Below are 26,458 nucleotides of genomic sequence, written 5' to 3'. Positions count from 1 at the left end.
TGTAGTGGGTTGTCTGGCATCTGCGCAAAAGTTACGAGCGCTCACTAGGCTCAGAGTATTCAACGAGTTCTTTGCTTACAAAGAAGACTCTGTAATATATTAGTTAAGTTAGTTGCATGATAGATTTAGTCCTTTAATTTTAAGTTTTTCATTTGATATTCGCACGCCAGAAAAGATGTTATATGTAGAGCAATTTTGTACCTAATACTTAACCACTATGTAACCATATTACTGCGAATAAACCATTTGTATTTGTATAGGCGGGTTCCTGGCAGTGAATGTGTTAACCTAAAAAGATTTCGCACTAAGTAAGTGAGCAAGCAGGCTCGCTATTTTCTATCGCCCCCGCCGCTTCTGATGAATTCTTTGCTCGTCGTTTTCGTTGGTAAGTTATTCGTTTTGTCTGAAACAAATTATTGAAATAATACAAACAAGTTTTCTATTATCTAAATGGCTTAGATAATTTGTGTTAAACTGTCTATACGACAACGGTTTCACTTTTCACGTTACGTCACGTTACACGAGTTCACGAGCCGCGAGCACGAGCGCCTGAGGATGGACCCCCGATAGGCCCGAAACATGTCGCCAATAGCGACTAAAAATTTAAGTGAGTGAAACCGTTGTCGTATAAACAGTTTAAAATATGTCTCACGAAAGTTTAATATCGATAATTTGTGTTGCTTAGCTTCAAACTGAGGTAAATTCATTCGACCCTCTCAGCAAATATCTACCTTATTCTATTACCTTTTCACAGATGGATTTACCCGAGTTTGAAGTTAAGAATAAAATAGAAATTCTAATATATTCAGATGTACGGCATTGGTAATTATTTTCCACCGTATTTTTACGGAAACGTACGAACTTGTCTTGCTATTTCAGTCAGTCTCGGTACAAAAAGTACTGAGGTTGACTGAAGTAGCATGACAAATACTAACATTTAAGAGAAAATACGATGGAAAACAATTATGCACTACCAGACTACATCTGTAGCACACTTGTATCATAATGTAGTATTGTCATAGAGAAAAAAATACATAGACTGCTCACTCCATACATCAGTTCAGACTATTAATTTCAGTGTCTACATCTAGCATCGAGTAGCGGAACTATCAGTACTGCTACTTGACAATAGATGTAGCACCGACCGGAAAGTCTTATGCTGTTGAGATAAGACTTTCCGATCGGTGCTACATCTATTCCGCTACTCGATGCTAGATGCTAATAGTCTTTTTGGTACTAAAAGTGATGTATGGAGTGAGCACTCTATGTATTTTTCACATCAGCAGCTCGAACAAGGGTACTTTGCTACTTAAAAACAGTGAGCAAAATCGCATTTTGCTCACTGAGTGAGACAAAATGAGTAAAAAGCGATTTTGCTCACTGTTTTTAAGTAGCAAAGTACCCTTGTTCGAGCTGCTGAGGTGAAAACTTAATTGTTGGTATATCTTAAGAAAACATGAGTGAATAGGTAAGTGATGAAGAAGGAATACATTTTTCGGGTTCTCTAATATGTTCTCACTGCTGAGGTGAAAAGTTTTGTGAACTACACGAGATCAAAGTTATTTACATCTCGTGCGCTTTTGAGTCCCGTGCAAGCGAAAGATTCTATGATTCACGAGCGTAGCGAGTGAATCTAATTTAGAATCTTGAGCGTAGTAAGCACTCGAAGAAATATCAAACTTTGATCTCTTGTTGTACAAATAACTATTTTTTCTCTATGGTATTGTATACAACCTGCGGGCTTGCAGCACTTGTTGCCGGAGTCGGGCGGGCTGCGCTTGGGTCCGGCGCCGGCGCGCAGCGTGTCGCACGGGCAGCACGAGTGCACGCTGCTGCGAGTCGTATCCATCGCCTCTATCTTCTCTACCTATATCATTAAAACAATTATTAAATTATACAACGGGACTTAATCGTGGTCTCGGAGACCACGGGGACAACACCGTCCTCGAAACGTCGGAGGTAAATCTTAAAACTTAGATACGCGATTAAGTCCCGTTGTATAATTTAATAATGTGTAAAAATCGTGAAAGTTTAAATCAGTGTTACATTAAAACAATACGGCTAATGTGGTGAAAACCGTCTACAAGGTAAGACTGTCTATAAGCCGTTTCGTTGACCTTTTATTTAAGGCATAATAATGTCAGGAATGATGCAAAATTAAACTCTACCACTTGGAAATAAAGTTCTATATCTGATGAGAAATATAGGTATTCCCTCTGCCTTTTTGTACATGTCACCGTAAAATAGTAAACACTCGTTAGTTTATAATCTCGCTAGTTAAATTATAAACTGACGGTAGGGAGATTATAATCTAACCTAACCTACGTTAGATTGTAAACTAAAGCTTTGGATTCCTCCGAAAACGGTGCCGTCATATTACGGCCGCTATATAGCGTTGACTGACGTCACTAGAACGTTGTCTATGTAAACAATATGGCGCGGTTTCCTAGACGGCGTTACGTTACGTTGATTGTCAACGTAACGTAAGATGACGGTCGTCATGACCTTGTCGATAGTTTCGTGAACGTTTTATTAGATAGCGGTGACGCCATTTTGAATAAATGACACGAGATTTGAATAAATGATTCCGTACTACGATTATTTTCCTCTTCTGATGATATTTCATCCTCCAAGTAAATTATAGATGATCAAGCAAATCTTGTCAGTAGGAAAAGGCGCGAAATTCAAATTTTCTATGGGACGTTATCCCATCGCGCCTACATTTTTCAAATTTGCCGCTTTGACCTTGGTGGATGACGGTGTGTTATGACGCCGTGGTACTTTCCCCATGTCGCCACCGTAAAGACGGCCGTCTTTTGCTGCCGCTATATGACGGTCGTCATATGACGGCACCGTTTTCGGAGGAATCCAAAGCTTAACGGGTTGACAATCTTACGGTGTCATACACATACTCCACTAAAATTGGTACAACAAAAAAAGACGTGAAGCTTCGCCTTTTTTATTGTTTTTGAGCGACGGTTTCCATCAGAGAAGGATCCTTATATGTACTTACTTCATTGACATAGACATAGGACATTTCCGTGGGCCTTAGTTGCCTGACAATAAATGATACTTATTTGATTTGATTTCTATCACAAAAAGGTTTTGATGGGATGGAAAGCCACAAATATGAGGGTTCTAGGCCTATGACGGTCTTCCCAACAATAATTAGGGTTCCGTACCAAAAAGGTACAAAAGGACCCCTTATTTTTAATACATTACTGCAGAGGCCGTGAAGTAAGGGATTGCAGGACGAGATTGCGGTAGACGGCCGAGTCCGACGAGGCCGGATAAAGCGAGTCTTGCAGTCCCTGTTCCGGCCAAGGATTGTATAGTGCTTTTCTCAAACATTGTAAGTAAATAAAAATGTAAATTGCCGCCTTTTTTATTTTTTAAACTGGACATTTGAAGAAGCTATTCGAGCACCATGTTTAACCGCTTATAAAGTAGTAGTATAGTAGTAGTTTTTTTTTTGACATGTCACATATAGCTTCTATCCGACAAAGAGCAACCGGCCGCCCGTATTTCTAGCGAGGACCGATTGACTTAACAAAAGATACAACATAATAAAAAAAAATGTCGCAAGTATGCTTACAGAGAGAGTGGTCGTTGGCTGTATGTAATATTTCCTCTGTCAGTCTAATCTTAGTGAGCAAATTTAAAAAGTTAGAGCAGCGGACAATAATGTACGTTTCATACTAACTCCCTCTAGTGTCCGACCGAAACATGTTTTTTTGCCGAAACCGAAACCGAAACCGAATGTTCGGCTTTGGCTCTAGTTTCGGCCGAAACCGAAACCGAAACCGAAACTTTTGTAGACTTGTTAAAATCGTTGAAAAAATGTCATAAAACCGCTTTTACACACATATTATGGGGCTGTCAACACCCAATGTCCTTGAAATTGATGTTACTTAAGCAGTTTTTTATGAAAATTACTAGAGTTAGACCAAGATAATTCTGCAACGATTTTGATAAGTTGATAACACACGCAGTGCAAGTGTTATTTTAAACGTCAAAACTTCTATGAAATTATGACGTATAAATAACATTTGCACTAGTTGCACTGCGTATGCTATCAAAATCATTGCAGAATTTTCTTGGTCTAACTCTATTCATTCACCAGTCAAGCTAACATGTAGACACAGGGTCAACCAAAAACGCGAGCGCAGCGAGCGTGAAATTTTTTGTTAACAATATCGCAAGGCCGGGTACCGATCTTCACCTGGGCCAAAAAGTCCGAAGTGCCCCATTGAGGCGAACTTTCATGCGAAGTCAAAGCCGTGCTTAAGGCTTCAGGATAAGTAGTTGAGCACAGACTCCAACCAATGTCCATTGTATTCAAAAGCGAGACCGCAGGCCGAGCATGGCGCAGCGAGGCCAAAGGCTAAGCTGAAGTAGAGGACATGTGGAACACAAACCAATGGTAAATTGAGGTAAAAAGTGAGGCTAGTTTTCTTATTATTATCTTGCCCAGGGCCCAGTAACATGCGACAGTGCTATCTCATTCACTTATAGGTATTGACAGCCTCTTAAGACTGCGTCAACCGTCCAGTGGCGCCCTCATTAGTGGAATTGTGTTTTATAATAAACCAATTAATGTCTGTACCTAATATACATGAATCAGTATATGTAGGTATTAATATTGTTGTCCTACTTATTCCCCAACTTTTGGTCTTTGTCCGAAGTACCATTTCGTAAGTTTCGTTTTATAATAAACCAATTAATGTCTGTACCTAATATACATGAATCAGTATATGTAGGTATTAATATTGTTGTCCTACTTATTCCCCAACTATTGGTCTTTGTCCGAAGTACCATTTCGTAAGTTTCGGCCCGGCCGAAAGGTTCGGCCGTTTTTTGGCCGAAACCGAAACTACAGCCGAAACATGATTTTTTGGCCGAAACCGAAACCGAAACCGAACCTTCGGTCGGACACTACTCCCTACATTACTTCTTGGCCTAGGTTAAGAAGTAATGTAAGGAGCCATAAATAAGCAACTTCATGTCTTCATTTCGTGACATTAACGCATACATTTTGGAGTATGTTTGAGAAAATATATATATTTTTGATCAAACCTTGGAAGGTGCCGCGGGCACCCTGTGCTGCCGGTCCCCTGACCCCTTTTTCTTCTCCTGGTCCGGTTTATCCGACAAGGGCAGCCTCAGCTCGTCTTCAAGGCTCTGAGGCTTCTTTTGGTCCTGGCCCTCTTGGTCCTGGGTTTGCTTGGCTGATGATGGCTGCGACCGCTTCTCTGGTTGTAAATATATCTGAAGAGAAATTACACAGTTAATAATAAGATGTAACATTTGACACTCATCTTCCTCGCCTTGTCCCGGCTTTTGCCACGGCTCATGGGTGCCTGGGGTCCGCTTGGCAACTGATCCCGAGAATTGGCGTAGGCACTAGTTTTTACGAAAGCGACTGCCATCTGACCTTTAAACCCAGAGGGTAAACTATAGACCTTATTGGGATTAGTCCGGTTTCCTCACGATGTTTTCCTTCACAGAAAAGCGACTATTTTTAGGAAATATCAAAAGATATTTCGTACATAAGTTCCGAAAAACGCATTGGTACGAGCCGGGGTTCGAACTCGCGACCTCCGGATTGAAAGTCAAGTCGCACGCTCTTACCGCTAGGCCGCTCGGCTAATAATGTAACATTTGACACTACAGGGCGTTAATCACGAAGAATTTCGTACATAAACTGACCTGATCCTACTTCTATCGCACGCATATAGTTATATTGCTGTCCCGCTCGCACAGTGGCAATGACGCCCCTATCATAGACGGGACAACAATATACCTACGCGCGTGCGATTGAGATAGGAACAGAAGGCGAAGATGACAATCTAGGTACGGAAATGAAACGCGAAGAGTGATAGAGAAACAGAAAGCGTTGTCGAAATAATTTGTGGTTAGCGTCGTTACTCCATTCTGTTTGTTTAGGGGTCGTCCAGAAATCATGTGATCATATTTGGCCTATTTTAACGCAACCCCAACACAAACGATCACATGATTTCTGGACGACCCCTTCTCCCTCTTGGTATGAATGACGTACCTCTGTCCTCCACACGATAATGCTGCCGGCACCACACGCGCTCACGACGAACCGTCGGTCCGGCGAGAACTTAGCACAAGTCACTGCCCCTGCATGCCCTAGTCCCATGTGTGTAGATGACCTGGCACTACACCTAGTAACAACATACCTCTGGCGTCCTCCACACGATGATGCTGCCGGCACCACACGCGCTCACGACGAACCGTCGGTCCGGTGAGAACTTAGCACAAGTCACTGCCCCTGCATGCCCTAGTCCCATGTGTGTAGATGACCTGGCACTACACCTAGTAACAACATACCTCTGGCGTCCTCCACACGATGATGCTGCCGGCACCACACGCGCTCACGACGAACCGTCGGTCCGGTGAGAACTTAGCACAAGTCACTGCCCCTGCATGCCCTAGTCCCATGTGTGTAGATGACCTGGCACTACACCTAGTAACAACATACCTCTGGCGTCCTCCACACGATGATGCTGCCGGCACCACACGCGCTCACGACGAACCGTCGGTCCGGTGAGAACTTAGCACAAGTCACTGCCCCTGCATGCCCTAGTCCCATGTGTGTAGATGACCTGGCACTACACCTAGTAACAACATACCTCTGGCGTCCTCCACACGATGATGCTGCCGGCACCACACGCGCTCACGACGAACCGTCGGTCCGGTGAGAACTTAGCACAAGTCACTGCCCCTGCATGCCCTAGTCCCATGTGTGTAGATGACCTGGCACTACACCTAGTAACAACATACCTCTGGCGTCCTCCACACGATGATGCTGCCGGCACCACACGCGCTCACGACGAACCGTCGGTCCGGTGAGAACTTAGCACAAGTCACTGCCCCTGCATGCCCTAGTCCCATGTGTGTAGATGACCTGGCACTACACCTAGTAACAACATACCTCTGGCGTCCTCCACACGATGATGCTGCCGGCACCACACGCGCTCACGACGAACCGTCGGTCCGGTGAGAACTTAGCACAAGTCACTGCCCCTGCATGCCCTAGTCCCATGTGTGTAGATGACCTGGCACTACACCTAGTAACAACATACCTCTGGCGTCCTCCACACGATGATGCTGCCGGCACCACACGCGCTCACGACGAACCGTCGGTCCGGTGAGAACTTAGCACAAGTCACTGCCCCTGCATGCCCTAGTCCCATGTGTGTAGATGACCTGGCACTACACCTAGTAACAACATACCTCTGGCGTCCTCCACACGATAATGCTGCCGGCACCACACGCGCTCACGACGAACCGTCGGTCCGGTGAGAACTTAGCACAAGTCACTGCCCCTGCATGCCCTAGTCCCATGTGTGTAGATGACCTGGCACTACACCTAGTAACAACATACCTCTGGCGTCCTCCACACGATGATGCTGCCGGCACCACACGCGCTCACGACGAACCGTCGGTCCGGTGAGAACTTAGCACAAGTCACTGCCCCTGCATGCCCTAGTCCCATGTGTGTAGATGACCTGGCACTACACCTAGTAACAACATACCTCTGGCGTCCTCCACACGATGATGCTGCCGGCACCACACGCGCTCACGACGAACCGTCGGTCCGGTGAGAACTTAGCACAAGTCACTGCCCCTGCATGCCCTAGTCCCATGTGTGTGTAGATGCCCTCCTGGTATTTCCAGATCTGGAACATGAACATTTTATATTTGAAAATAGTAGAATCAAAAGACGCATATGTACATATGTGTCGTCTATTAACCCCTCGTTTCCCAGGACCTCTCAAGTCCATACAATTCCGACTCATATTTGAGACACTGAGATATGAGAGGAACGGAAGGCTATCGAGTGTGGCGCGTGATCGTGAACCTTGCCGGAATGCACGAAGGTTGATATTGGTCTGGAGCCGCGCGCGTCAGTTCACGTCTTTGGCGGTCAAAGGTTTAAACTTAAGGTTTCCAACTCTTAACTCGTGCACAATAATTTCCCTATGTGTTAGCGACCGAATCAACATTTAAATTTCAATTTACCTACCTACCTACTGTGCCAGTCATCTTTTAACGTCATATATTAGGGCCATTTTATTTAAAGTTGTCCCCTACACTTTTTGTTCAAATTTAGGATTTTTTATGTTATTTCAACTCAGAATCACGAGCTCTTTTGATCTTAATAGGAGAAAAAAAGTGTCACAAAACTTCCATACATATATTTTGATCTTTCCATTCCTTGACCGCCATACAAAGTCTATGAAAAATGGTAACGGAATGGAAATAAAAACCTTGGGACACTTTTTTTCTCCTATTAGGATAGAAAGAGCTCGTGATTCTGACTAGAAATAACATAGAAATTCACAAATTAAAAAAAGTGTATAGGACAACTTTAAAATAAAATGGCCCATTAGCTTAAACCACCGACCGACCGGTCTGGCCTAGTGGGTAGTGACCCTGCCTGCTAAGCCGATGGTCCTGGGTTCGAATCCCGGTAAGGGCATTTATTTGTGTGATGAACACTAATATTTGTTCCGGAGTCATAGATGTTTTCTATGTATATAAGTATGTATTTATCTATATAAGTATGTATATCGTCGCCTAGTACCCATAGTACAAGCTTTGCTTAGTTTGGGGCTAGGTTGATCTGTGTAAGATGTCCCCCAATATTTATATTTATTATATTTATTTATTATATATATTACCTTGACGATCTGGTCGTTACATCCAGTTACGAAGAGCTCACCGTCGGCCGATATGTCCAGTCCGTTCACTGCTCCGACCTTGCTCGCCTCCAACTATGACCAAGATATTAGATACAATTAAGAGCCAACAGGAGTGGTCATTTCTCCATACAAACGTACTCGACTGTTTCCTCCGTGGGTTTTGAAACTAGAGCAATGATTTTTTCAACACAGATTAATATTGTCAATATCTGTGTCGGACCGTTTTGCTTTTTTTGATATTTTTTTTTTAAGGCGCTAGAGCCCTTCAAAAATGGCCAAAATGGCCTAATTGACTATGCCGCAATGAGAGGCGTGCTATTCAAAACTGATATCAATTAGTCAAAAAAGCAAAACGGTCCGACACAGATAATGTCATTATCATTTAGATTTCTAAATTTGGTTACGATTGGTTAAGTTTTGGAGGAGGAAACAGTCGAGTACGAAACCTCGATTTTTGAGATTTTTACGCAGGATTTTTCGCCTTGTCCTTATCGCACTAGTTTTAGGAGCCGCTTCCGTTAGCGAGACGGGTATATTTACCTAAAATATTCAAATCTTAGCTCCAGTTGGCTCTTAATAGAGTAGATATAGTGGGTCAAACAAATCTTGTCAGTAGCAATGTAAAGCAAACTAAAGTAGGGCAACATTCAAAGAGCAGAATCGCGCTAAGAAAAGCAGCAATGTAGCAAAATTAAATGTTATCAAAGTTTCTATAAAAAATGTCACTCAACATTTACAAATGTTATGCCGAATATTCGGCCGAGGGAGGGGCCGAATATTCGGTATTCGGCCACTATTCGGTGTATCTCTACTTGGCAGTGACCTGGGCCACAGGGCGGACACGCCATACATCAAAAATGTAAAAAATACGTTTATATGTGTGCGCGGCACGTCTGTACACGCGTCATCGTGTATGTGTTCGTAAGTCGCTCTACTGAGAGCACGCCAGAAGTCCGTCAGATTTATGTCGCGGGGCGAGGTAATGCGAGTCGGGGCGGGGCGGTGCGTGGCCGTTCTGTATGATAATATTGATAATACTATTACTATTACTTATTCTGTGCCTGGGCTGGTAATATTAAAGGTACCTCTCTGGCCAGGTTCCCGCTGCCGACCTCCCAGTAGGCGACGCGGCGGTCCGTGCCGCCGGTCAGCAGTTGGCAGCCGAGCGGCTCGAAGCACACGCACATGAACAGCGTGCTCGCGTACATCACTTGCCGGCGAGATAGCGACCTGGCAACGTTCAAAATGTCATTCTCAGCTACTGCTGCTGCCACAGACAGTAGACAAGATGGCGCCCGTCGCTGCTGCAAAGGCTGCGTTCAGCTTATGATAGGGCCGTGTCGTACGGCTGCGATCGTGACCCACAAATGGTCTCGCCGGAAGATCAGCGCTGACTTTCGGGTCAGTATTATGCTGAGGCGAGCCCATTTCGTGGTAAATTTTAAGGCTTACCAAGTTTTTGAATATTTATAGTTTTTAGTTATACTCTTGTATGTAATTTTAGTTTTAAGTTTATCACGAATAAAATACTTGATTCTGATTCTGATTCTGAAATGGATTTTATAGATGGCGCTGTGCGATTTTATATTCTGGCAAACACACTTTGTCCGTTGAAACCGCGAAATTTTAAATTTTACGGCGTACCGAACCGCGGCCATGGTCGTCAGCATTTCTCTTTCTCGCTCTCACTTGTAAATAGCTGCGTCCTTGACGAACGTACGGCGGCCTTACACTCGATCGAACATACCTCGGACCGGACCAATGTCGCAGTCCGGTACGCCCGTCTGTTATAGCTTTTAACATTGCAGCCCAAGGAGCGAATGGGACTTAATTTTTACAAAGGGACATTTTGCAAGTTGCACGTAGTTGCACATAACCTTTGAAAACATTCATATTAATCAATCATATAGTACTTATCGCTATTATTAGTAATGTATTCAATCATTATCTTTGTACGCGAATACGACATATATGGCTACTCCAGTTGTTGTATTATCTAAGCTTAGGAACAACTAAAGACAATGATGACTTACATCAGGTCCCAAATGATACACGACCCGTCTGTCCCAGCGCTGACGGCCTCGCAATCGTTGGGGGACACTTGTATAGCTGATACTGGGCTCTTGTGCTCTTTAAGGACATCTATTAGGAACAACTAGAGAGGATGCAACTTACATCAGGTCCCAAATGATACACGACCCGTCTGTGCCAGCGCTGACGGCCTCGCAATCGTTGGGGGACACTTGTATAGCTGATACTGGGCTCTTGTGCTCTTTAAGGACATCTAGGAACAACTAGAGAGGATGCAACTTACATCAGGTCCCAAATGATACACGACCCGTCTGTGCCAGCGCTGACGGCCTCGCAATCGTTGGGGGATACTTGGATTGCTGATACTGGACTCTTGTGCTCTTTAAGGACATCTAGGAACAACTAGAGAGGATGTAACTTACATCAGGTCCCAAATGATACACGACCCGTCTGTGCCAGCGCTGACGGCCTCGCAATCGTTGGGCGATACTTGTATAGCTGACACGGGACTCTTATGCTCTTTAAGGACACCACAGGCGTAACTAGAGAGGATGCAACTTACATCAAGTCCCAAATGATACACGACCCGTCTGTGCCAGCGCTGACGGCCTCGCAATCGTTGGGGGATACTTGGATTGCTGATACTGGACTCTTGTGCTCTTTAAGGACATCTAGGAACAACTAGAGAGGATGCAACTTACATCAGGTCCCAAATGATACACGACCCGTCTGTGCCAGCGCTGACGGCCTTACAATCGTTTGGCGATACTTGGATTGCTGATACTGGACTCTTGTGGTCTTTAAGGACACCACAGGAACAACTATAGAGGATGTAACTTACATCAGGTCCCAAATGATACACGACCCGTCCGTGCCAGCGCTGACGGCCTCGCAATCGTTGGGGGATACTTGGATGGCTGATACTGGACTCTTGTGCTCTTTCAGAACCTTCTTCAACGTCTGCTTTTCTGGTTTTATGTCCCATACGCGGACCTGGAGAAATAGTTCTTCATTGACATATATCTAAGGACCGGCCTTACGGGCAATAAGAATGGGTGCTATACAGCGGTGTCACGATTTCGAGCCAATCGTGTTGTCTAACGCCACAACGCGATTGGTTGATCAGTTCGCATCACGCGCGCGATTGGTCGCAACTAGTTGCGTTAGACTGCACGATTGGCTCGAATTCGTGAATGACACCGCTGAACTAGCACCATTCTTATTAGTGCTTATACTGATAATGGGAACTTAATGTACCATGTTTAGGTAAGCAAATAAAAAATAGGGTTCGTTATATAACTTCGCTTGACAGGACTGTGGTAAACTGACTGAAGAAATGAAGATTAATCACAAGAGGAAAGTAGAAAATTATGCCGACGTGCCCTTATTGTGGGTTGTGGGTGTTGAATATGGCGTACATCAGCCGCCCCGTGTGTTGGGTGAAGTCATTCCAACCTTCACACAACACATGCCACTTTATAACAGTTCAGTTTGATCGTACCTGCCCCTCGCACCCGCCGGAGATGAGCGTGTTGCCGCTAGAGTTCATCGCCAGCGCCGACGTGCCCTTGTTGTGGGTGTTGAATATGGCGTACATCAGCCACCCCGTGTGTTGGGTGAAGTCATTCCAACCTTCACACAACACATGCCACTTTATAACAGTTCAGTTTGATCGAACCTGCCCCTCGCATCCGCCGGAGATGAGCGTGTTGCCTCTAGAGTTCATCGCCAGCGCCGACGTGCCCTTGTTGTGGGTGTTGAATATGGCGTACATCAGCCGCCCCGTGTGTTGGGTGAAGTCATTCCAACCTTCACACAACACATGCCACTTTATAACAGTTCAGTTTGATCGAACCTGCCCCTCGCATCCGCCGGAGATGAGCGTGTTGCCGCTAGAGTTCATCGCCAGCGCCGACGTGCCCTTGTTGTGGGTGTTGAATATAGCGTACATCAGCCAACCCGTGTGTTGGGTGAAGTCATTCCAACCTTCACACAACACATGACACTTTATAACAGTTCAGTTTGATCGTACCTGCCCCTCGCACCCGCCGGAGATGAGCGTGTTGCCGCTAGAGTTCATCGCCAGCGCCGACGTGCCCTTGTTGTGGGTGTTGAATATGGCGTACATCAGCCAACCCGTGTGTTGGGTGAAGTTATTCCAACCTTCACACAACACATGCCACTTTATAACAGTTCAGTTTGATCGTACCCCTCGCATCCGCCGGAGATGAGCGTGTTGCCGCTAGAGTTCATCGCCAGCGCCGACGTGCCCTTGTTGTGGGTGTTGAATATAGCGTACATCAGTCAACCCGTGTGTTGGGTGAAGTCATTCCAACCTTCACACAACACATGCCACTTTATAACAGTTCAGTTTGATCGTACCTGCCCCTCGCACCCGCCGGAGATGAGCGTGTTGCCGCTAGAGTTCATCGCCAGCGCCGACGTGCCCTTGTTGTGGGTGTTGAATATGGCGTACATCAGCCAACCCGTGTGTTGGGTGGAGTCATTCCAACCTTCACACAACACATGACACTTTATAACAGTTCAGTTTGATCGTACCTGCCCCTCGCACCCGCCGGAGATGAGCGTGTTGCCGCTAGAGTTCATCGCCAGCGCCGACGTGCCCTTGTTGTGGGTGTTGAATATGGCGTACATCATCCGCCCGTGTGTTGGGTGAAGTCATTCCAACCTTCACACAACACATGACACTTTATAACAGTTCAGTTAGATCGTACCTGCCCCTCGCATCCGCCGGAGATGAGCGTGTTGCCGCTAGAGTTCATCGCCAGCGCCGACGTGCCCTTGTTGTGGGTGTTGAATATGGCGTACATCAGCCGCCCCGTGAGCGGGGTGAAGGCGCGGATCGTGCCGTCGTTCCAACCTGAAACATGAGGACAAATATACTTTTTCTCGTATTTAGATGGTATTCTTGGCTTTTAGCTCCCAAAAGAAGTTGTTTGTGTTGGACTTAATGTTACCTATATTAAGGAAACAACAATGATAGGTATCTAAAAGCACTTAATGAAGACATAGGTCTTCATACAAAGAGGGAATAAATTTAGTTAAAAATGTCTTCAATCTTCATACGAAGAGGAGTGATGACTTATTAGCAGTAAATATTCCGTGCAATCCAACACAAAACGGCGCTTTTGGAAGACATGATTGAGCCCTTTTGGAAAAAGCAAAACATGTGTTGTAAACGTCAAATTTATACTAATGGATTTGAAGCAGAAAATTTTCTCGAGAAACACTCTATATATATTCCTCGAATTTAAACTGTTGTGAGACATGCTAACATTGAATAATTTACTTAAAACAAGTGAGTCTAAACCGTAAAATTATTCAATGTTCAACTCTATACTTCGTTTTTTTTTGCATTAGAAATAAGGTAAACAATCTTGATGTGTCTTTTAATTGAAAAACACATTTTAAAAATAAGTTACGGCAAATATGTAACAATTATGAATCTAATACGATCTTTTATAGTCTCCTGCTTTCATAAGTAATAGTTATTGATTTTTAAAAAGTGTTTTTCAATTAAAAGGCATGTCAAAATCGCTTACCTTCTTTCAAGTTCTTTCTAATGCAAAAAAAAACGAACTATAGTAGAGAACATGCTCATGTAGCCAATATAAAGCCCTTGCTACACGGTCGCCGACAAGCCTTCTAACCGTCTGACCTTGGTCTGTCCTTGGTCAGTTTTGGTCAAATTTTGTTGGAAACAACTGTCTACACGGTCCGTCCAGACCAAGGTCACGCGGTCTGAGGGGCTTGTCGGCGACCGTGTAGCAAGGGCTTAAAGGACAACGTACCAGAGACAATGGATTTGCCGTCACCACTGAACAGCAGAGAGCTGCACGTGAAGTTAGGCACGGAGATCCGCAGCAGCTCCTGGCAGGTCTCGAGGCACCACACGCGGACGTCTCCCGAGCCCGCCGTCGCGAACACGCCTGACATGCCCCTGCGAATCCATACTGTTGGAACTGGCCATCAGGTACAACTTTTTATGTAACTGCTGTATTTTTAAATATGTGAATTTGACAGACTTCAATAAATATTGTATGCAAGGATATTTGTTTCAATAGGTTATGGTTAAATATTTACAAATATACCTTTTATAGTGAGTTTCATGTTCTATTTCCGGATGAGATTTATCTTTTGAGTTTTTATTTTGTGTTTCGGATAAAAATATTTCAATACATACTAATATTATAAATGCGAAAGTGTGTCTGTCTGTCTGTTACCTCTTCACGCTTAAACCTGTGAACCGATTAAATTGAAATTTGGTATGAAGATAGTTTAAGTGCCGGGGAAGGACATAGGATAATTTACTCACCCCTTAAGGGGGTGGAAATTTGTATGGGAAATCGATAAAAAGCAGATTGGGTAAAAATAAGCTGCCCAAATTACAAACTCCACGCAGACGAAGTCGCGGGCAAAAGCTAGTATGGAATAAGTACCTGTTAACAGTGTTGACATTGGCATGAATCTAGACGCACAGCAGCGGCGCCAGCGTGTCCACGTGGAGCGCGTATATCTCGCTGGAGCGCGTGCTGGCAGTTAGACTTACCTGGGGAAAGCTATATCGTTGATAGCGCAGCGGTGGCACGTGACGCACAGCAGCGGCGCCAGCGTGTCCACGCTGAGCGCGTATATCTCGCTGGAGCGCGTGCTGGCAGTTAGACTTACCTGGGGAAAGCTATATCGTTGATAGCGCAGCGGTGGCACGTGACGCACAGCAGCGGCGCCAGCGTGTCCACGTGGAGCGCGTATATCTCGCTGGAGCGCGTGCTGGCAGTTAGACTTACCTGGGGAAAGCTATATCGTTGATAGCGCAGCGGTGGCACGTGACGCACAGCAGCGGCGCCAGCGTGTCCACGCTGAGCGCGTATATCTCGCTGGAGCGCGTGCTGGCAGTTAGACTTACCTGGGGAAAGCTATATCGTTGATAGCGCAGCGGTGGCACGTGACGCACAGCAGCGGCGCCAGCGTGTCCACGCTGAGCGCGTATATCTCGCTGGAGCGCGTGCTGGCAGTTAGACTTACCTGGGGAAAGCTATATCGTTGATAGCGCAGCGGTGGCACGTGACGCACAGCAGCGGCGCCAGCGTGTCCACGTGGAGCGCGTATATCTCGCTGGAGCGCGTGCTAGCAGTTAGACTTACCTGGGGAAAGCTATATCGTTGATAGCGCAGCGGTGGCACGTGACGCACAGCAGCGGCGCCAGCGTGTCCACGTGGAGCGCGTATATCTCGCTGGAGCGCGTGCTGGCAGTTAGACTTACCTGGGGAAAGCTATATCGTTGATAGCGCAGCGGTGGCACGTGACGCACAGCAGCGGCGCCAGCATGTGCACGTGGAGCGCGTATATCTCGCTGGAGCGCGTGCTGGCAGTTAGACTTACCTGGGGAAAGCTATATCATTGATAGCGCAGCGGTGGCACGTGACGCACAGCAGGGCCGCCAGCGTGTCCACGTGGAGCGCGTATATTTTTTTTTTTTTTTTTTTTGTTCTTGACATTCGACAATACCTAGGTTGGCCCTAGCTATGTATACATTAACATTTCTTTTTATTATGACATTGTTTTATTTGTAAATTTTATATTCTTATATTTTTTTTTCTTTCTGTTTTTAATGTTAAATTGACGATCTTTTAATGAAAGCCTTTGTTTTATCCTGTTGTGTAAAATACTGTGTCTTTTTCTTTAAGAAATAAATATATCTAATCTAATCTAATCTAATCTAATCTATCTCGCTGGAGCGCGTGCTGGCAGTTAGACTTACCTGGGGAAAGCTATATCGTTGATAGCGCAGCGGTGGCACGTGACGCACAGCAGCGGCGCCAGCGTGTCCACGCTGAGCGCGTATATCTCGCTGGAGCGCGTGCTGGCAGTTAGACTTACCTGGGGAAAGCTATATCGTTGATAGCGCAGCGGTGGCACGTGACGCACAGCAGCGGCGCCAGCGTGTCCACGTGGAGCGCGTATATCTCGCTGGAGCGCGTGCTAGCAGTTAGACTTACCTGGGGAAAGCTATATCGTTGATAGCGCAGCGGTGGCACGTGACGCACAGCAGCGGCGCCAGCGTGTCCACGTGGAGCGCGTATATCTCGCTGGAGCGCGTGCTGGCAGTTAGACTTACCTGGGGAAAGCTATATCGTTGATAGCGCAGCGGTGGCACGTGACGCACAGCAGCGGCGCCAGCATGTGCACGTGGAGCGCGTATATCTCGCTGGAGCGCGTGCTGGCAGTTAGACTTACCTGGGGAAAGCTATATCATTGATAGCGCAGCGGTGGCACGTGACGCACAGCAGGGCCGCCAGCGTGTCCACGTGGAGCGCGTATATCTCGCTGGAGCGCGTGCTGGCAATTAGACTTACCTGGGGAAAGCTATATCGTTGATAGCGCAGCGGTGGCACGTGACGCACAGCAGCGGCGCCAGCGTGTCCACGCTGAGCGCGTATATCTCGCTGGAGCGCGTGCTGGCAGTTAGACTTACCTGGGGAAAGCTATATCGTTGATAGCGCAGCGGTGGCACGTGACGCACAGCAGCGGCGCCAGCGTGTCCACGCTGAGCGCGTATATCTCGCTGGAGCGCGTGCTAGCAGTTAGACTTACCTGGGTAAAGCTATATCGTTGATAGCGCAGCGGTGGCACGTGACGCACAGCAGCGGCGCCAGCGTGTCCACGCTGAGCGCGTATATCTCGCTGGAGCGCGTGCTGGCAGTTAGACTTACCTGGGGAAAGCTATATCGTTGATAGCGCAGCGGTGGCACGTGACGCACAGCAGCGGCGCCAGCGTGTCCACGCTGAGCGCGTATATCTCGCTGGAGCGCGTGCTGGCAGTTAGACTTACCTGGGGAAAGCTATATCGTTGATAGCGCAGCGGTGGCACGTGACGCACAGCAGCGGCGCCAGCGTGTCCACGCTGAGCGCGTATATCTCGCTGGAGCGCGTGCTGGCAGTTAGACTTACCTGGGGAAAGCTATATCGTTGATAGCGCAGCGGTGGCACGTGACGCACAGCAGCGGCGCCAGCGTGTCCACGCTGAGCGCGTATATCTCGCTGGAGCGCGTGCTAGCAGTTAGACTTACCTGGGGAAAGCTATATCGTTGATAGCGCAGCGGTGGCACGTGACGCACAGCAGCGGCGCCAGCGTGTCCACGTGGAGCGCGTATATCTCGCTGGAGCGCGTGGCCGCTAACAGTTTGCGCGCGCCCCCGCGCTGGGCGGGGGACTCCATGAGCTCCAGGGAGGTAATGCAGCCAGGAAGCTTCGCGGACCGGAGCTGTGGGGTGATACCTAGCTTTTAAAACCCCGTTGGCTTAATTCATAAACGGCTGCTAACTTAATCAGTTGATGATCGTCGTTTGTCCCTATCTGTCGTTATGTCATAGAGAGGGAGAAACGATGATCATCAGCTGATTAACTTACCAGACGTTGATGAACAAGGGGGTGTGTGTGCAGTAGCTTTTTAAACTGTGTGCAGAATTAATGACGCGAAACGTGATGATCAAATTCATAAACAGTTTATTAACAAATGTTGCCCAATGAAGACCCAGCTTAAAACACTTCATGTTAAGAATATAGGGCTTCGGTCAAAGCTCTCTCAATATTTCTCACCATAAGTGGAATTTATAATTTTGTGTGTATGCTGCGCTGTGAAAAAGTTTCGTAGATACTGTATAAGTGTAACTGTAATACAGTAATGGTGCAAAACATTTAAAGTTAGGTACTAGTTCAGTATTGTTAGGACGAACTCACAGCTTTAAAGTACGGCAAGTTAGGGTCTAGCAGCCTGCCCTTAGGGAACTCTCCCTTCCAGTTGATCTCATCTAGGATATCTATGGTACCATCCCCAGCTCCCACTATTAGGCATCCGTCCGACATTATCAGGATTGCCTCCACACCTGCAAGTTGAGAAAATTAGATGTTGAACTGATGACCCGTTGACCGCGAACGCTATAAAGGGTTCGAAACGTCGGGATGTAGAATAAATTCAATATACGCGATATAATCCGTTTTTAAGGTTCCGTACCCAAAGGGTAAAAAACGGGACCCTATTACTAAAACTTCGCTGTCCGTCCGTCCGTCCGTCCGTCTGTCACCAGGCTGTATTTCATGAACCGCGATAGCTAGACAGTTGAAATTTTCACAAATGATTGTATCTCTGTTGCCGTTATAACAAATACTAAAAATAAAATAAAATAAATATTTAAGGGGCTCCCATACAACAAACACGATTTTTTTGCTCTATTTTTTGTTGATGGTGCGGAACCCTCCGTGCGCGAGTCCGACTCGCACTTGGCCGGTTTTTATTAGTTTTATTTCATGAGTAACTATCGCGGTAACCGAAGACAATATTAAAATGAGATGTTCTTTATCACCGTTAGGTGATAGGTATGTATATAGTTTGCAAAATAACATCAGAAAAAAATATAACAGTAATGCACTACGCAACCCCGAGATGTGTTCCGGCAGAACTGATTCTTTTAAGGTACTAGCGCGTATGATATCGTAGTGATCATATTGTTAATCAAACTAAAAAAACGTATTAAAAAGTAATGGCGTTATTCATAAACTTTTTTCCGTGTCTGTTTGTCCCTATCTGTCGTTATGCCATAGAGAGGGACAAACGACGATCATCAGCTGATTAACTTAGCATATGTTTATGAATAAAATGAAACATTGTACAGACAGTCAGACACCCATTTATCTTGGCTGCTAACATTCCGCTATCTTCCCTTTCTTCCAAGGTCCACGTTTAGCCAGACACCCTATAAGGGCCGGTTAGACACAAGGACAGACGATTAATAACCTAATAGTTAAGTGAATTAGAGTTGGTTTCACCTTGGCTGTAACACCGACTCTCTGGTCGCTTCCCTTTCTTCCAAGGCCCACATTTAGCCAAACAACCTATAAGGGCCGGCTAGACGATTGAGAACCTAATAGTTAAGTATATTAGAGTTGGTTTCACCTTGGCTGTAACACAGACTCTCCGGTCTCTTCCCTTTCTTCCAAGGTCCACATTTAGCCAAACAACCTATAAGGGCAGGCTAGACACAAGGCTAGACGATTGACAACCTAATAGTAAGTGTATTAGAGTTGGTTTCACCTTGGCTGTAACACAGACTCTCCGGGCGCTTCCCTTTCTTCCAAGGTCCACATTTAGCCAAACAACCTATAAGGGCAGGCTAGACACAAGGCTAGACGATTGACAACCTAATAGTAAGTGTATTAGAGTTGGTTTCACCTTGGCTGTAACACAGACTCTCCGGTCGCTTCCCTTTCTTCCAAGGCCCACATTTAGCCAAACAACCTATAAGGGCAGGCTAGACACAAGGCTAGACGATTGACAACCTAATAGTTAAGTGTATTAGAGTTTGTTTCACCTTGGCTGTAACACAGAGTGTCCGGTCGCTTCCCTTTCTTCCAAGGTCCACGTTTAGCCAAACAACCTATAAGGGCAGGCTATAGAAACCAGGACAGACGATTGACATCCTAAAATCCTAATAGTTAAGTATATTAGAGTTTGTTTCACCTTGGCTGTAACACAGAGTGTCCGGTCTCTTCCCTTTCTTCCAAGGCCCACATTTAGCCTAACAACCTATTAGGGCCGGCTAGACACAAGGATAGACGATTGACAACCTAATAGTAAGTGTATTAGAGTTGGTTTCACCTTGGCTGTAACACAGACTCTCCGGTCGCTTCCCTTTCTTCCAAGGTCCACATTTAGCCAAACAACCTATAAGGGCCGGCTTGCAGTCCGCTACGTCTGCTACCGGGTCAGAAGGATATTTGATGGAGAATTTCACCATGTCTCCCGTCCTGAGAAATATAATGAAATAATTACAAAATTTAGTTTAATAATTTATTATTATTTAATTTAATAATGAAATATGTATATTTTTATTAAGGAATTAAATGGCTTAAAAAAAATTACAAAACATGGTAGCACACCTAGCAATGACAGTACCTCCTGTTTTAGTGCCAGTTGCTTCATCCGCACTTAACAGACTGATCAACATTACCCGGCGCGGCGAGCCGCGGCGGTTTACTATGAAACTTTCCATACAATAAAATTCAGCGAACTCTTTAACGATGACAAACAGTTTGGTGCATCCGACCCTTGATGTCTAAGGAAATTGGAAGGGTAGGATCTGGGGGCACGGCAGTGCCCCCGCCAAGTCGAGCGCGAAGCAAACACTGCCGTACCATCCTTTACTGGAACCATTTCGCCGCATTTTCAGGACCCTATTTGAGAACCTCTGGATAAGACCAGAACGCAGAAATTTTCGTCATCCAGTAAGCTATAATCACATACTTAAAATCCAAAATTTCAAGTCTGTAGGTCATTTAGTTCCGAAGTTAAGCGAAAGCAAAGTTTCGCATTTATGACACTCATTCATTCACTCACTCATGATCATCAGAGTAGAACTAGTACTTCCCATAAACTCAGAGAGATGAAATTTGGTACAGAGTTAGGGTTTAATGGCCACTTAAAGGGAAAACATAAAAATATTGCAATATCAGTCACGTTTTAAAGATCTAAGAACTGCATAAGTAAGTTTGTAATCCCATATAAATATATGATATTACAAAGTTACTGTTGCAGTTCCTACAAATAGTAGGTAAAGGTACACTACGATGTGAGTATGAATGAAGATATGTTTAGTTATGATATGTGTATACATAGTATGGGTATGAGTACCCGAAAAGAAGGACTGCCTACAAAAAGAGATGATATCCCAACAAAAACATTACATGTAAAAAGGTGCAAGTCTCGCAACGTTTTTACTACAAAAAAGTTTTGAGATGTAATGTGAAACCAAGTCGGTTATTTTAATCAGTGCCAGGGGGTCTTAAAACCGTATCAATAAGATATCTTTAATTTGTAATACATATAATGACTTGGCAATCGCACATAATGCTTTACTCGTACCGTACTCGTAAATATGTGTAATGCTCAAACTGCAATTAGCGCTAGCGTTATGTTCAATTAGAATTATTTTTAATAGGTGACGATGATCCTTTTGTCATTATGCAGCCGTGCGATGGCCAAGTCATTATACGTATTACAAATTAAAGATATCTTATTGATACGGTTTTAAGACCCTGGCACTGATTAAAATAATCGACTTGGTTTCACATTACATCTCAAAACTTTTTTGTAGTAAAAGCGTTGCGAGACTTGCACCTTTTTACATGTAATGTTTTTGATGGGATTTATTTATCCTGATGGATAAATGGCTGGATGGCGGGATGGATGGATGGATGCATGATTAGCTGGATGGATGGACTCACGTGGTCCCCGCAACGCCGTAGGAGTCGTCCCCACTGACTGCGATACAACGGACGCTTCTCCTCAGCTTGCCGAGCGCCACGTCCACCACGTCCAGCGCCTTGCTTTGGGCGCGGATGTTCCATACGCGAAGGTTTGCTGTAAATAAAAATAACGAGTTATTATTAGAAAGGTGCAGTGCCACAACAACATGCAGTTTATTCTTATCATGCGCGCTCGTCTGATGTTAAAAAGAAAAGATAAAATAAGTTTTTGGCAGAAATTTCATTTTTGGTACACGCGTTTATCGCTGACTGTACTTTTCTTACGACAGACAACTAATACTCATCGAGACAATTCTAAAAACACCTAACACAATTAGGTTGCGTTGTTTCATCACAGAGTTCCTATGGCCACCTCCTGTCTCCATCATCAGATAAGCTCGATGGTACCATAATATTGCATTGTCACCCGACTTACATGTGTATGCAAAATTTCAGCTCAATCGGAAACCGAGAAGTGGATCAAATTTAACTTGCTAGATTCCATTACAAGTTACATACAGTTCGACCTAATGAAAGCGTGTTAAAAAGAAAGAAAGAAGGTGTAGAAAGATGCCCCGCGTAGGCCGAAGAGGCTAATAGCAGGCGAGGCTGATGGCAACATGAATAAAAGATAGATGTACGTAGTGTTGGACTACTAGATGGATAGCTGGGACGTTTGATGGACGGATTGCTGGATGAGTTGGATTGATGCCGGAGGGCCTACCGCGAACCACGTTCGACGTGTTGCGGGTGTTGCTTCTCTGTCGCACTAGCTTGTAGCGTAAGTGTGACAGTGAGGCAACAGTCGAACGTGTTTCGCGGTAGGGCCTCTGGAATCCAGACCCCCCCCCTCTAATTTGAAATGACGTAATTTATGAATATCCCCATATCTTAAATGATGACAAAGGCAATACAAAATTAATTAAATTAGTATAATACATATCAATAACATTGAAAATCCGATAAAACTGATCGGATTCGATTCCAATCGGAGCTCCTGATCCTTTGTTTTATTTAAAGCTCTATACATTACTTCAATCTCCGCTACACGCCAAGACGGGTTAGGCCCGCGTGTATTTATGTTCCGTTCACCGTGTACACGGGTACACGGATACACGGATCTTAATTACACGGGTACCCGACTACACGTGTAGAACGGGTCAGAAAACCGTGTACGTGTAGTTCGGAAACGGGTACCGAACACGTGTACACGAAACACGGACACGACCGCGAGCCCTACTCTGGATACTCACAGTCCCCGCCAGTAACGAACGAGTTAGGCCGACGCGACAGCGCAGTAAGAGTAACGGCATCCCCAGTGGTCAGTCGTGCAGCAGACGCCGTGCCGGTCGCCGAGCCCGCGGCGCAGTCCCAGATGACTAGGCAGCCGTCATCTCGGCCGCCCAGCGAGATCATGAGGCGCTCGTCCGAAGTGAACATTAGGGCTTCCACGCGGACCTGAGAAAAACATGAAGATATTGATAGCAGAACTAGGTGCTCGTCTTAAATTTTAGGAGCTTAGGTTTTCGTGACGTAGTCGAATATCCTCTAGGGAAACCTCATTATTAGGGTTCCGTACCCAAAGGGTAAAAACGGGACCCTATTACTATAAGACTTCGCTGTCCGTCTGTCTGTCTGTCACCAGGCTAACTCATGAACCGTGGTAGCTAGACAATTAAAAAATTTACAAATGATTATATCTGTTGCCGCTATAGGTAACAACAAATACTAACAACAAAATAAAATAAATATTTAAGTGGGGCTCCCATATAACAAACGTGGTTTTTTTTTGCAGTTTTTTGCGTAATGGTACTGAACCCTTTGTGCGCGAATCCGACTCACACTTGGCCGGTTTTTTATTTGAGCTATGTTCAAATGTGGCATGCAATGTTATGTCTAGCGTCTAAGGAACTTGTAAAAAATGGGTCACGTAGTACAGGTTGATTCACAAAAGCTGCCACGAATGGAATGAAGGCAACTTTTATTCTATAAGTGACGTGGATATTTTAGTATACTTTAAATAGTTTAAATCATTCCATTCGTACCAGCTCTTGTGAATCGACCTATAGGTACCTACGTAGGTAGGCGTATGTTTCCTAACTTCTTAAAATTCATAATATAATAAGTAGGTCATAAAAGTATAATAAACGCAGGTACCTTATGCAGCTCATGGCTCCCCAGTAGCGTCTTCTTCTTAAAGTCCCACAGCTTGACAGCGGCCTTGAATCCTACGTGGTTGATCTGACCCGAGCCGACGTATCGCCCGCCGCTAGACACACCCACCTGCTCAAAGGTAGGTATTTACTAGTAAAAAAGTAGGTACCTCAAAGTCAGGCGCCCAGCCAAGGTAACTCTGCAGCGATTTTGATAGCACAAACTGTGCAAGTGTTATTTTAAATGTCAAGCTTTTATGAAATTATGGCTTTTAAAATAACATTTACAGTGTGTGCTACCTATCAAAATCGTTGCACAGTTAGCTTGGTCTGACTCTAGTGTTGTCAAGATAGGGATTACCTAAGGATCATAATGGTGATCAATTTCATGAATTTACTATCACTTATTTAAAAAAATATATATTAACCGCCGACACGCTGTTGGTGTGCCCGCTCAGGAACCACATCTGCTTGCTGGTCCAGTGCTGGATGCAGACCTTGTTGCCCATGATGTACTACTGCCACTGTATTAACCTACAACACAACTAACCGCCGACACGCTGTTGGTGTGCCCGCTCAGGAACCACATCTGCTTGCTGGTCCAGTGCTGGATGCAGACCTTGTTGCCCATGATGTACTACTGCCACTGTATTAACCTACAACACAACTAACCGCCGACACGCTGTTGGTGTGCCCGCTCAGGAACCACATCTGCTTGCTGGTCCAGTGCTGGATGCAGACCTTGTTGCCCATGATGTACTACTGCCACTGTATTAACCTACAACACAACTAACCGCCGACACGCTGTTGGTGTGCCCGCTCAGGAACCACATCTGCTTGCTGGTCCAGTGCTGGATGCAGACCTTGTTGCCCATGATGTACTACTGCCACTGTATTAACCTACAACACAACTAACCGCCGACACGCTGTTGGTGTGCCCGCTCAGGAACCACATCTGCTTGCTGGTCCAGTGCTGGATGCAGACCTTGTTGCCCATCGGGTAGATGACATGGTCGCCGTCGGGATGCACTTTCAGGCCACGGATCGCGGAACCTGATGATGTGTAATTTATTTGAGTCTCGACCTCTTTGACGGAAAAAATTTTGGTTGAAGTGCAATTTAGGGCGCTTTTATACCCCACGTCAAAAGCACTTTTTAATGTCACGATAAAGCAAGGGAAACATATATCATCACTACAAAGTATAAAACAAAGTCGCTTCCCGCTGGCTGTCTGTCTGTATGTATGCTTAGATCTTCAAAACTACGCAACGGAAGGTTTATGTATAATTTGTTAACCCGTGCGAAGCCGGGGCGGGTCGCTAGTTATTAATAATTCCGAAAATCAGATGTGAAAATCAACCGAAATTCCATCATATAACTCTTTTCGATGTTCGGAATTACCCGAATCACCTTATATGATATTGTAGTCACATGGCAGTCACATGAACGTTGGACTTAGGTACCCTGATTTTTGGCCTTTGATTTTGCCTTTTATATATAACATTTTATCGTTATTATAACCAAACATTTTTTTCTTTAATATTTCGGAATGATTTTTTTGTATTATTAAATAAGCTAAACCTACCCGCCCGAATGAAAACAGTCTTTACAAATTATTTTAACAAATAAAATTACAACTTACCATCAAACCCGATTATGGCATACGTCTCCAAATTCTTTACATCCATTCTAAACTATATTAATTAACTAGTTCAAGTACTAAATTAAATAAAAATACTAATAACTAAAGTTTTATGATCTGAAAAACAATTCGTTCTGCCAAATTTGACGCTGTTTATTTTATCGGCGGTTGCTAGGAAACCGTTTGTATATAGATGTAAAGGTTGTTACGGCAAGCGGTTTGTTTATGGTTTAAGAGAACGGAGTATTTAATTGATTTAAAGTGTGTCAAAGACAAAGAGTAGTATAATATATATATATGAGACTGCCTTATTTCAAACATAGACAGAGACTGTCATACTATCTTTGTCTTAAACTAGTACTAGCACCCAAAAGAAAAGGATGAGTATAGTTTTTTTTGTTCCTATTTACTGACAAATTGGTTTGACCATCTATAGTTAAAATACCAAGAGAATACATTCACAACTCTTCTCCTTCCAAACAGACTCGATTTCACTTTTAATTTGCTACTTGCGAAATATCATTTTTATGTAGATATATAGGGTAGGTGCGTCAGTTTTTGTGCGTGTTTAGTTT

At 44.9% G+C, this 26,458-nt stretch overlaps 1 protein-coding gene across 1 annotated transcript; it reads right to left on the bottom strand.

Annotated features, from left to right (window-relative positions):
- Positions 1-329: 329 nt before the first annotated feature.
- LOC134651261 (cilia- and flagella-associated protein 52) lies at positions 330-26,012 on the bottom strand. Its single transcript, XM_063506329.1, has 17 exons — positions 25,884-26,012; positions 25,158-25,294; positions 24,246-24,371; positions 23,342-23,546; positions 22,068-22,203; positions 20,443-20,591; positions 18,528-18,673; positions 17,858-18,051; positions 14,579-14,727; positions 13,502-13,647; positions 11,608-11,759; positions 9,821-9,965; positions 8,715-8,807; positions 7,566-7,709; positions 5,077-5,238; positions 1,735-1,867; positions 330-403 (listed from the first exon to the last, which is right to left on the bottom strand). The coding sequence occupies exons 1-17, from the start codon at positions 25,927-25,929 to the stop codon at positions 330-332; spliced, it is 2,337 nt and encodes a 778-aa protein (XP_063362399.1). The 5' UTR covers positions 25,930-26,012.
- Positions 26,013-26,458: the final 446 nt, after the last annotated feature.

The sequence above is a fragment of the Cydia amplana genome, chromosome 9 (genome assembly GCF_948474715.1).
Source record: "Cydia amplana chromosome 9, ilCydAmpl1.1, whole genome shotgun sequence".
Taxonomy (NCBI): domain Eukaryota; kingdom Metazoa; phylum Arthropoda; class Insecta; order Lepidoptera; family Tortricidae; genus Cydia; species Cydia amplana.
The sequence above is the reverse complement of the archived record's forward strand: the minus strand, read 5'-3'. Positions and strand labels throughout refer to the sequence as shown.